We start from the raw sequence: 13,415 nt of genomic DNA, 5'->3' as shown, positions 1-13,415 counted from the left end.
CTACAGCTCCACTCAACGAATTCATTGCAATATAACCACTAAGCACTTAAATGTGTACACGGAGACATTTAAAGGTTTAAGTGCTTTTCTGCCTCCTTTTGTGAAGAAGAACGATAAACATCAACTTCTTTCCTGATAAACAAAAGCTCACAGCTCAAACACTTTGCTCTGAATCAAAAAGCTAGAGCTTATAAATAAGTGTGCATCCTTATTTTCTTTTGTGACAAAGGCCAACATACTCATTATCTTCAGTGAGAAACATTCATGGAAGCCTAATCGGTATAGAGCTCCACTCCAGGTGCTCCAGGGAAATACCAGCCCTCATAAAGAGTAGACTCAGAATCGTGGGGCTACCAGGGAACTTGGGAAGCATCTAGTCGAAGTCTCTTAACGGAAGGGACATTTGTCATTTTGGCTGCCTATCACCTCAAAACTCTCCTGTTTATTTTCAGGCAGGAGTTGGGGTAAGGACACCCTAGATAAAAGGGGAACAGACTCTGCTTTCCAGGTGCCAAACCTAAGGGTGAACGAAGGAGGGAAGCAACTGGAGTGTGTCACGTGACCTGAGCCTGGCCAGTGAGATGCTCCTGCCAGCGAGCTGCATCCAGAGGTCTGGGCAGGGGGACGGGCCGTTGGAAGTTGTTTTCCGTGGCCAGGCCTGGGGGCCGCGGTAGCAGCCGGGTTGGTGGAGGCCCTCCAGAGTTAACAGTATCCTCCCAGACTGGGGCAGGGGGCTTTGCCTCCTCAATTTCTGCTCACCCCTGTTCTTTAGCCTTCTGTGGATCCTGTGTGCTAAACGGTATGCATTGGTAGATGCATGACTTTTCTGCCTGAATTGACAAGTCACGTCTGTTACCTACAACCAAGGTTCTGAAGGTGCACCCGATCAAATGCTTCAAGCCCCTCTGATAGCACCCCCTACCACCCAGCCCCCAACAAGTAGTTGTACTACTTCTGCCTGAGAACTTTCCAGAATAGGGAATTCATGACATGTACAGCAGCTAGAAATAAAGAATCACCACAGGTTAAGTGTGTGAATTTGGGCAAGCCAATTAACTTCTCTATACCCAGATTCCTCACCGTAACGTGAGAAATATAACAGTAATTAATGTAGCAAGTTACCAGGAAGATTAAATTAGTTAATACATAACAAGCAACAGGAACAGTACTTCAGATACAGGCTAGTAGGTGCTAAAAAAAGGTTAGCTATTACCCAAAATTAACATTCTTATATTAAGAGAGGAAATGTAATATGACATCTATCATTTTACCCAAATTTAATATATGAAAATTCAAACGTATAATACATAATATCAGAAATAATTATTTACTTTACAAAATGTTTCCTCATTTTAGAAAAGGATTCAATCTGAGACCCTTGAAAATAATGTACAACTTTATGGAACCAAACTGTTAGAATACATGTTTATTATTTCCTTAATAAGTGGTATGGACTAAAAGTCTGTGTCCCCCCCCAAAATTCTTATGTTGAAACCTAATCCCCAATGTGACCGTGTTAGGAGGCGGGGCCTTTGGGGTTGATTGGGTCATGAGGGCGGAGCCACAGAGAGATTCCTTGCCCCTTCCACTGGGCGAACAGCGGGCAGTCTGCAACCAGAAAGCAGGCCTTCACCAGACATCAAATCTGCCACTCATGACCTTGGACTTCCCAGCCTCCAGAATTGTGAGAAATAAACGTTTGTTGCGTACAAGCCACGCAGTCTGTGGTATTTTGTTACAACAGCCCAGACTCGCTGAGACAACAAGCTCTTCGCTAACACTGCAGCCAAGTGCTCTTCTAATTGCTTTACAGGAACTGCCTCGTTCGCTGGTCCCAATGACCCAACAAGGTCCAAGCAGGTACTGTTACATTTACAGAGGAGGGAAATGGAGCACAACTTTGCCATGTGACCATGCAGGGTCTCAGAGAGCTGTGGCAGAGCCAGGATCTGCACACAGGTGGTCTGGTTCCAGAGCTGGAGCGCTTATCCATAGCTCTCCACTGCCTCTGAGACGTTAATTACAGACAAGCCACTCAACTGATTGGGCCCATCCCTACCGCATAAAGCAGAGTATAGCTAAATAAAAGCCTCCTAAAAATGCCACACGTTCCCTGAAATACTCCCGAGATTCAACAATATTTTGTACTGCTGAGGGGCCCTCGCTCCTGTGTCCTCTTGGGGATCCCTGGAGCTCTGAGGACTGAGGCCTTTCCAGCTTGCTGAATTTTCAGGAAACTTCACAGATCCCAGAGATGCCCACCAGCATCACGGTGGCCCATCTCAAAGGCGCACGATTTGACAAAGATGTACCCAGGCCATGGTTTCCTCTACACTGCAGATCTTTCACAGCCCCTCCCAGCTCGGACCCCATTCTCATAACTGTAACTACCCACGTCCCATTATAAGCCATCGGGGTGTCATAGAGAGAGTTAGGAAACGCAAACCAACAATTACAAATTAACCCTTCACCCCAATTCAAAAGTATTGGCGCTCTGGCCTCAGAGCCGATGGCTCTGTCTTCCTGTGGGCTCTTGGCATCCTCTATACAATGACGGCAGCTGGCTCTGAAAAAGTGCCCAGACAGCTCCAGATGCTCCTGAAATCCTGATGCCAAGCGTACTGCTCGGCTATGTAACGCGTCCTCCCCTATGTCCCTGTAAACACGGAGATTATATAAATCTCTAAGCACTCAGGTCGACATACCTCAATCACAAAGGAAGCGCTCTTCCAAAGAATGCATCTAAGACCAAAGGGAACTTGGGGCGTCACTGGAGCACCTGCTATCCACAGCCTCTGCCCCTTAGACTAGGGCTTTGCTCGCCCCAGTTCTGTTTGGCTATCCCTTTTAAGCACCTTAAACACATATGTATGTGACAGAGTAAAAATTTCCAGTTTATTTTCCTTCTTAAAAATTTTGATTATTACTATTCCTGTTCTCTGTGAGTTAACTGCCTTTGATACAAATAAGAAGTTTGGTGATCAAAAATTTTTATTGTTGAAAAATTTCAAACACAAAGATGGGGAAATAGCATAATAAATCCCCGTGTACCCTTCACCCTATTTCAACTACCAACTCAGTTCTCAACCTGTTCCATTTGTATCCCTACCCATTTCTCCCCAACATATTATTTTGATGCAGATCACAGACAGCATAACATCTTGTCCATAAATTTAAAAATTCCAGTTTTAATGAAGTAAGGAGCCTGGGAGCAGAATATATGCTATAAAGTGAGATAATTCACATTTCAATAACGGTTCCAGTCTAAAAGAGGTACTAATGAAAATGGAAGAAGATGTAGGTGTTGCAGGATGGAGACAGACGGGAGTGGGGTGCATATAAGAGGCGGCTTCGGTCCCCCAGACCCAGCCTGGCTGGTGGCTGGAGAGGAGAGCAGCACGTGCTGATGGCAGCGGCTCTAAGGCCAGACTGCCTAAGCTTAATGCAAACGCCTCGCTCACCAGCCAGAGGGTTGTTATTGGGTTAAAGGAAGTCATACGTGTAAAATGCTTAGAAGAGTGTCTGGCACAGAGCGAATGCAATAAACATGCTACTGCTGATGTCGCTTTCACGAAACAAAGAAGTAGTGGATGCTGCTGCAGGGCTAGATCTGCGGCGAGGAGCCCTGGGAACGGGGCTGGGGTGCCAGTGGAGGGCAGGGGGAGAGAGGAAGGGAGCCCCTAAGTGGAAAGGGGGAGATGAGAGCTGGCCCTTTTCCACTTCCAATGTCCAGCGGAGAGACGGCAGTGTGGGCCTGGGGAGAGGGACGTGGACTCCAATGCAGATCTGCAGATCCCTTAGTCACCCACACAAAACGGCAGGTGATATCTCCAAATCATCTCCCTTACAAGGAAAGAAGATGGATCTGGCAACAGTATTATCTCTACCAGGAAAGACAGGTCCATTTGCTGCAATCAGACTTACTGCCACCTCTCTCTAAATCCCAGATAACATTCATTTAATACCAAGAATATTTGGTAGAACAATAATTAGACTCTAATTGGCATCCTAATCATTTGAGTGGTCATCAAAATGTCACTTCCAAAAATGTTATTTCCTTTTGGTAGCAAGAGCTCATCCCTTCCAGTCTCCTAATTTGGCTTTTCATAAACGAGCCGCCTCTGAGGGGGCTCCAGGGATGAGAAGTTCTTCTGGCAGAAGAAAAGGATTTAGCAATTACCTTCCTAGTATGCAAAGCCCAATTACACGAACTGGGTGCATGGCAGTGACAGCTGTGCAATACCACAAGCAAGGAAAAGCCAACGTCTATATTTGGAATTCAACGGTGAGATTCCAAAACCCATGGGGGAGGGGGCAGGAATAAAATAATCAGATACCCCTCAAATTTAGCCTGGAGGGGATGTCTAAAATTCATCACTATTAAAATAGAACAAATAACATAGAGAACTGTCTCCATTATTCACCTTTGTGGACAGGTTGGCCATATCCTACAAGTTCTCATAACCTAGATCCTTCGATTGATTAGGAAGCTTTTCTTTTCTACATCGTATATACTTAATGAATCAATTAATAAATGTAATTCCTGGCAGGTGTGTAACAATTTTTAAAAATTTAACATGGTATATGAATAATATTTCATTTCCTTACTTTAGCGGTGAAAAACTAAGCAATGAAAAACTATCTAAGCAATTTAGACATTCTGGACCATTATCTTAGACCCACAGATTGATATAATCAGAGAGCGTGTTGACCTTCGAGATTATCTCGTCCCATTCTTACTTTACTAAGGACATGGAAACTAAGACCTAGAGAGAGGAGATAGGACCAGCCCAGGGTCACACAGTGGCAGCCCTGGAATTAGAAGCCAGGTCTCATGATGCTCAGGTCAGAGCCCTTATTTCTAAATTAACTGCATATAAAAGTACAAATTAAAGTGGAGTTCGAGAGATCTACCCTACAAGGAGTCTGGGGCCAGGAAAAGCTTCTAAAAGTCAGGCTGATGGGACTCTCAGCTACAAATAAAAGTCCTCCTACCCAGTTTTGAGAAAACATAGACAACACCCATCAAGGCTTGCTCAAGTTTTCTCCCCTTAAACTGGAAATAAAACGGAGCAAACCCCACGTCCGTGCCCCCGCTTCCCGTTTCTCTTTTTGCTCTAAAGCAGCGATATGGCTTCAAGCAGAGGAGTGTCAAACCTTTATTACTTCAGCAGATGCTTAAATTAGAGGCCACCGCTGCCTCTGGCCATGGTGGGGGGAGTAGAGAGTGGGTTGTTTTTCAAAGGTCACAGAGTTTATTACAGAGCGTGAACGCTGGACGCCACCCTCCGGCACGCTCTCCCTTCGAGGATGTGAAGCAACTGGATCAAGTTTGCACAGTGAGTAAAGGGTTGCCAGGTTTCTACTCAAATACCGCTCCATCTGCTCTTTTGCTGATGTAGCCCTTTGTTATTCTTACAAAATGAATCCCTAAACTCAGGAAATGGGCATTTCATTCCTCTCCCTCCTCTCTCCCCAACTGCCCTCACCTTTTGGTCTTTGTTTTCAGTCCTTCTCCCCTGGCTCTGGGCACCAGGGACTTCAACCATGGTGGCCCCTTGACACACACAAGAAGTAGGGAGGGAGGTAAGGTGTCCCGGGTGCTCCCCAGAGGTGTGTCTTACACAAAGTAGGTGTTCAACGAACGCTTGAATATAGGTCGAATGTTAGGATCCATTCTTCTGGTTGTCCTGTAACGGGGGCCCCAGACAAATCTTCATGACCTTGGATTTGGCAACGGATTCTTAGATATGACACCAAAAGCATGAGCAACAAAAGAAAAAAATCAGTACACTAGACTTCATCAGAATTAAGAACTTGTGCGCATCAAAGGACATTGTCAAGAAAGTGAAAAGACAACCTACAGAATGGGAAAAAGTATTTGCAAATCATGTATCTGTTAAGGTTCTTATCCACATTAAATAAAGAACTCCTATAACTCAACAACAAAAAGACAAACAGCCCAATATAAAAATGGGCAAAGGGGACTTCCCTGGTGGTCCAGTGGTTAAGAATCCTCCTGCCAACGCAGGGGACATGGGTTCGATCCCTGGTCCGGGAAGATCCCACGTGCCGCGGAACAACTAAGCCCAGGCGCCACAACTACTGAGCCTGCGCTCTAGAGCCCATGGGCCACAACTACTGAAGCCCAGGCGCCTAGAGCCCGTGCTCCGCAACAAGAGAAGCCACCGCAATGAGAAGCCTGCACACCGCAACGAAGAGCAGCCCCCGCTCGACGCAACTACAGAAAGCCCGCACACAGCAACGAAGACCCAAAGCAGCCAAAAATAGATAAATAAAAAAATAATTTTTTAAAAAATGGGCAAAGGTCTTGAACAGACATTAGTCCAAACAAGATAACGCAGATGATGAATATGCACGTGAAAAGATGTTCAACATCATTAGTCAACAGGCAAACTCACAATGAGATACCATTTCACGCCTACTGGAATGGCTATAATACAACAACAACAGCAAAAAAACAAAAACAAAAAATAAAAGCGTGGGTGAGAATGTGGAGAAACTGGAACACTCGTGCCTTGCTGCTTGGAACATAAAATGGTGCAGCTGCCGTGAAAAACAGTTTGGTAGTTCTTCAGAAAGTTAAACATAGAATTACCATGTGACCTGGCAATTTTACTCTTGGACATATACCCAAAAGAACTGAAAACAGGAACTCAGATACGTGTCCATCACTGCATTATTCACAATAGCCAAAAGGTGAAAACAATCCACACGTCCATCAACAGACGAATGAATAAACAACATGTGGCATATACACACGATGGAATATTACTCAGCTCTGAAAAGGAATGGAGTTCTGATACACGCTATCAGATATATTATTACAACACAGCTGAAGCTTGGAAACACTAGGCTAAGTGAAATCAGCCAGAACCAAAAAACTAGTACTGCATGATTCCATTTGTATAATGTACCCAGAATAGGCAAATTCACAGACACAAAAAGTAGCTTAGAGGTTACCAGGTTATGGGGGTTGCGGGAATGGGGAGTATTGCTTAATAGGTACAGAGCTTCTGTTCGGGGTGATGGAAAAGTATGGAAACAGACATACTGGTTACACAACACTGTGGATCCAATTGATGCCACTGAATTATATATTTTAAAATGGTTACTTATGGCATTTTTTAAGTTGAAAAATTTTTTCCCTTGAGGGCCATAAGAAGAGAACAATGATGCTTATTTCAAAAAACATACCCATAATGGTGGGAATATAGACACCTGTGGCCACATCAGTGGCTGAGATTCTTCAGGGCAGGCCTGTCATTCAAAAATGATGTAGTTGATCCCTACTGGGCTGACCCCCAAAGCTGGACCAGAGCTGGGATCTGCACCAGTCAGTGCTCTGCCCCAAGCAGGGCCCACCTCTTCCTCTGCTATTTCCCAAGTAAAGGACCTTTAACCTTTGGGCCTACCTGGGGAAGATACACTCATTGTACATCCAGGGACAGTTTACCCCCAAACCAAAGGAAAGCAGGATGAGAATGTACATTGGTTTTGAAGCACGGGTTTATTCAGCAAGTGTTTATTGTGCACCTATCACGAACCAAACGCTCTGCCTCGATTTCTCAGAAGTCTGCGGTTCCGTTTGCATCAGGCCACCCTGATGCCTTCTAGGGACCCTGGCATGTAGGTCAAGGCTGGGTTTCTGCAGAGTGAGTGGGGCTGCATGAAATACCAAATGTTAGTGTAAACTAACAAATGACAGGCCGGTTAAGCAGATGTAGTTAGATGTTCAAGTGTTTTCTACAAGGCTCCCTGATTAAATAAGTGTTTGGGGTACGGACGTGTAGATGCCCCTTTGGTACAAGCACGAGCCAGACAGTCCTACCCACAGAACTATAAAGTTGTTGAGATTTACCATAAACAAATGAATACGAATTCAACAGGAAAGATAAAAAAACCATTTCTGTCTTTAAAGCTGCCATGTCTGTGTAGAGGGGATACACACACCCTTCAAAAAGGACCCCAAAACATTCTGTCAAAATGGAGCCATTAATAGTCAAATTCAAGAAACAATTCCTTAGCAGCTTGCGTTCATTCTAAAAAACAGAGAAAGCGGCGCTTGTTGCTTTACTTTTAATAGCGCAGGTTGTCATGCCAACTAGCGCTACTGTTTAAAAAGGGGGAGAAAAAGAAGTGTTCCTTCCTACACAAACCTTTCAGCAGGGCTTCACATCAGTCTTTAAAAACATGAAAACTCCTAGCACTGGAGATACGGTAACCATTGCGCTTATATTTAAACCCGTTAGGATGAGGATATGATGCTCCTTTGGTTTGAATTCCCTTTGCACACAGCGCTCCTTGCCCAGGATCCGGCTGAACAGCGCCCCGAGAGAAAGAAAGGCACCGTGTGGGCACACAAGAAAGCAGCCCATCTTGAGATGCGAGGGGAGCCTTCCATCTTGAACCACGGAGACACAGAGGAGAGTCTTTCTGCAAAGTGGCTCTGCTCCCCACATAAGCACCATTCTTAAAGGGCGGAGTCTGCACAATGCTTACGACACACACAAAGGTGTCGTGAGTATGAGAAGATGGACTGGGGGCCCCCCACCCTGTCCCTGCTGGTGCGGGAGTGCCTGGACCTGCGCTAGCCACGTCCTGATGCAGAAGTGTTGACGCTGTTTGGGGACAAGAGAAGGGAGGAAGGTATGATGAGGACAGGGTGGGAAGGAGGCAAGACCTCTCCTCTCACAGCAGCCTGGTGGAGGTGAACTCTTCTGTTCATGAAAGATTCTACCCAGAAGAAAGGAAGGTTCCTGCAGCGGCACAGAGGCAAAGATAATCTGCTCACAGAGCAGCTGAAGGGTGGTGTGCCAGACACGTCAGGGCCTGGCAACCTGGCTCCTTGCTTTCACCCAGTCCTCGCCTCTTCTCCCTCCATGAGAGCAAGGCCTCATGTCCCTGCACCTCCGTGACCTTGATAATGAGGGTGTCCCTCTGCTCTTAGACTTAATTCCTGTCAGGCCCCGAAGAGCCAATTCATACATCAGCTGTTTGTCATTCTCCCTGGCACCCCCAACCTGCCAGCTCTGCTGCACCTGGCCTAGTCCCTTCACCTGCAATTAACGTGCCTTGCACTATCTAGTCTTCTCTAACTGGTTACCTTTCCATGTGTTGTTTTCTGATTTCCTTATATAGACTGGAAGTTTCTGGAAGACAAGATACTGTTTTTGTATACTTAGCTGCTTCCCCCATGCCTGGCAACTCCTGGGCACCCAGCGGTAGAAACAGCACAGCAGCACGCGGCTGCTGTTTAATGAGCTCTACGTGTAGGGCTCTGTTCTGAGCGCTTTACATGAATTAGCGAATAACCCTCAGAATGATCTGACATAGGTGTGATTATTATGCCTATTTTACAGAAGGAAAGACTGAGGCATAAGAGGTTAATGATTTGCCGGGATCACACAACTAGTAAGCGGCAGAACCAGAACTCAAACCGAAGCTCTCTGACTCTAGGGCCTGTGCTCAGGACACGTGAGATGTCTGACCCGGGTTTGGGGGTTGAGGAGGCAGGGCTGGGGTGGGGATGTCAATGGAGGGGAGGAGAATGATGGGGAATATCCACAATAAAACGTCTGTGATACTGTCCCATTCCTTGAAACTTACATAGATGTACATGCACTTGTTCATAAAGAGATACAGGACAAAGTGATCTCTAAAATGTCAGTGGGTAGTCAACTCTTTCAGGAGAGTGGGATTCTCAGTGACTTTTTTCTTTGTCATGTTTGTATGTAATGTTTGATTCTTCAAGGGCTGTAGCATGGGGCAGAAAGACAATGAAGTTGTTTTCATTACAGGAGGAAAAAGAAAGCAAAACAAAATAAAAAGAGGGAGAAAAAGAAGGGGAAGGGGGATAGCCATGAAATGTTTCTCAACAGAAGGGTGTTTGAGAAAGATCACTGTGGTGACGATGCAGCAGATGAAGACAGGATATAAACAACCGCCACGTGAATGATAATGATAATCCCAACATCCGTGGGGCCCAGAGAAATAATGTAGGAAGTTTAAAAGCCAGTTACTCCGCAGCAGCACTGTCGCCACGGCCAAATGTCCACCAACTGATAAATGGAGAAACAAATCGTGGTCTATCCATACGATGGGATGCTACTCAGCCATAAAAAGGAATGAAGGATGGATACGTGCTACCATGTGGATGACCCTGAAAGCATTACACCAGGTGAAAGAAGCCAGACACAAAAGGTCACATGATGGATGATTGCATTTACATGAAATACTCAAACTAGGTAAATCTAGGGAGTCAGAAAGCAGATTAGTAGCTGCCAGGGCCTGGGGGCGGGGAGGAGTGGGAGCAGCTGCTCAGTGGGGCCGGGGTGTCCTCCCAGGGTGATGAAAGTGTTTTGAAATTAGAGGTGGTGGTTGTACAACAGCATGAATGTACTAAATGCCACTGAATTGTACCTTTTAAAGTGGTTGAGTGTATGTCATGTAAATTTACCGCAATTAAAAAAAATCCAGTTAGCCTTTTAACCTAAAGTCCTCAGGAAATGGAAGAGCAGATGAGAAGAAAGAAAGGAAGGGTGGGGAGGAAGGAAGGAAGGAAACATACAATACAAATTGGGGGGAAAAAAGGGGGAAGGAGGGAAGGGAGGGAGGGAGGAAGGGAGGGAAGGAGGGAGGAAGGGAGGGAGGGAGGGAGGGAGGAAGGGAGGGAGGGAGGGAGGGAGGAAGGGAGGGAGGGAGGAAGGAAGGGAGGGAGGGAGGGAGGAAAGGAGGGAGGGAGGGAGGGAGGAAGGAAGGGAGGGAGGGAGGGAGGAAACCCCAGCAAATGAGGGAAGCGGGACACTTTAAGTCATGGCCTGAGACCAAGGGAGAGAGGTCGGCGCTCAGCCAAGGGCGGACCGAGACCCTCCTCCAGGAGGCGAGCTCTCCCAAACCAGGCCCAGCCCTCGAGACGCTGTGCACCTGCGCCTTCCTCCTAAAACAGCTCTACTCAGATCTGCTTCACTGTGGCCGCCACATGTGCACTGGGGGAAGCTCCATCTGCAAAACTAAGTAGAAGTAGCAAGAAAAGCTAAGGCCAAGGATTCAGATCCGTCATTACTGGATGAGACCCTGTGTGGAGACCCCCCGGCAGCGGCCAGCCCAGATGGCGACTGCCTGCTGCTTGGCGGCCTTCCTCTGGGCTGGGAGCCGCTCACGGACAGGGACCCCGCCTCGCCCACGGCTGCATCCCCGGCCTGAATCACAGCCCCTGGCACAGAACCAGGGGCTGCATTTATATGTGTTAAAGAAATGAATGTCCTCTATTATATACATATTTGATCCATCGATTTATATGTTTAATAGATAAAACACAGATACGGCACGAAATTCAAAAGGCTCCGAGGGATACACAGTGATAAATTTCCCTTTCTTCCACCGTTCTGCTCCAGCACTTGCAAGGCAATCCCTGACGCTGTTTCCACTGTTGACAATGTGACTAGAGCATATTCTGAATTGCAAAGGCTCCGGCAACCAACCGGACTACCCAGTGACTTGGGCGTCAGGTCATCACCACGAGATGAAGCTACATGTGATGTCAAGGTGAAAGTCATCTGGCTGAAGACAAGGTCCCAGGATTCCGTGCCGGGCAGAGGCCCATGCCAGGGAGCTGCGGGCTCGCAGAGGAATGCCGCTAGGATGACAGCCGTGCCCCTGGAGTCACTTGTGGCACGACGAGAAGCCTGTGGGCAGGGGCTGTCCAGCCTGTCAGCCTCAGGCTCCTCACACCTGCTGCGGACACAGGGGAATTTCAAGCTGGGGACAGGTTCTGTTGCTACATGATGGGAGGAAAGCAGACGTGCCAACCATGCTCAACCCTGGCCTCTGAGAAACTTTTAGTGGTTTGTCGGGGGTGGAGGGGAGTTCACCTTAAGAGAACTCAGCTGTGAGCTGGGTGGCACTACAGATGGGCTCTTTGGTGGAAGCGGCGGACAGGAACTAAGCTGGCCAGAAGGAGGGGGTCCCAGGAAGCCAAAGCCCTGGGGTGGTAAAGAATCCAGGCCGATCCCAAGCCTGGGCAGTGTCCCAGGGGGTATACCGTGTATGACAGGAACATCTGGACTCATTGCCTTATCTAAGCCAGATGGCGAGGGCTTTTTGTTTTTTTTTTTTTTGAAGACTGAGTAACCATTGCCCTGTATAGTCACCAAACCAAAGACTAAAAAAAGATCCAAGCCACGCAGGCTCATCTGTTCTCCAAGGCTCCTGCCTAATGCGGCGATGCACCGGCAGGCAGGCTACAGGGTGAGCTGGGTGCTTATCTGATTTCAGCCAATCTGTTACTGTATTTCATTCCCTGTCCTCGTGCCCGGAGGCTGTTGCAATGTGTGTAAATTTAGAAAAAGAAAGATAAATAACATGGAAAAGTTCGTTTTAACAAAAGGAGTTGTCTTTCTTCCCTGCTTTCTTTTTACTTCACTAAAGAGAAGATAAAATGATCTTGTTACTGATTTAGCCCCTACCAGGGTGGATCTGGTATTCTGGGCAGGGACTCAACAGCGCACAACCGCAGCCTCGGATTAACCAGCTTCTTCTGAAACTGGAAAACCCGTCAGGCTCCCATCCTAAGTGTTTCTTAGCAGCTGAGGGGCTGAGACGGTAATGCCTGGTACAAGATCTGTGAGCAACTGGGGTCTCTCCTGAGCGAGTAGAAGACTCTACGTGGCGACAGCGTTTGCTTCCCGCGAAGCCTGCACCAGCTCGCCCAACGCACACTGTGCCGGAAGACGCCAGCTCACCAGCGGCTATGCATTGATACTTTATATAAAATGAGACCTGTTTTACAAGGAAATTAATGTCACAGACGGGAGATTGGGGTTATGGTGCAAATTACACTGAAAGAGAAACTGCTTGAGAAACGCTTGCCTTCTCTCATACGGGAACTCGCCCCAGTGGGTTTATGGACCCTTGGTAGGAGATGACCACCAATGAATTCCACCACCTAATCGTTTAGCCCAATTCGCATTTTGCAGAGATGGAAACCAAAGTTAAGTGATGGGCCCAAGGCCACATGGCTGCCAGCGACGGGGGGTGGGGACAAGACCAGGTCCCACAGCTCTTCACAGTGCTGGTACTGCCAGCACTACCCACTGCTGGAAGTCAACCAGACTCAAGGGCTGTACCTCTGACAGCATCTCATACTGGCCTCTTCTTCCAAGAGCGATGGTCAGTAAATCATAGACCACAGATGCACTCTGTAAACTGATGAGGCGGTCGCTCTTGTGCTCAGGTATCCTGCTCAGCACAGCGTCCCGGTTGGCCTGGAAACAACACAGAAGAGAGAAGCAGACGGTGAGCTAGCCCGTGCACACAGCTGTCACCGTGCGCAGAGAAGCCATCCAGGCTCTCCTGCCCCTGGGAGCTTGCCGCGGGTCTGGAGGCAAGGACAC

General features: G+C 47.3%; 1 protein-coding gene across 4 annotated transcripts in view; it reads right to left on the bottom strand.

The window, feature by feature from the left end:
• Positions 1-13,415, bottom strand: part of TTC7B (tetratricopeptide repeat domain 7B) — a 237,585-nt gene that overhangs the window by 102,293 nt on the left and 121,877 nt on the right. For all 4 annotated transcript variants that reach the window (XM_082647696.1, XM_082647697.1, XM_082647698.1 and 1 more), the window contains one exon: positions 13,149-13,286. In XM_082647696.1, coding sequence (XP_082503822.1) covers positions 13,149-13,286 — 138 coding nt within the window. The remainder of the gene's footprint in view (positions 1-13,148; positions 13,287-13,415) is intronic.

The sequence above is a fragment of the Grampus griseus genome (assembly GCF_964374135.1).
Source record: "Grampus griseus genome assembly, chromosome: 2".
In the NCBI taxonomy this organism is placed as follows: domain Eukaryota; kingdom Metazoa; phylum Chordata; class Mammalia; order Artiodactyla; family Delphinidae; genus Grampus; species Grampus griseus.
The sequence above is the reverse complement of the archived record's forward strand: the minus strand, read 5'-3'. Positions and strand labels throughout refer to the sequence as shown.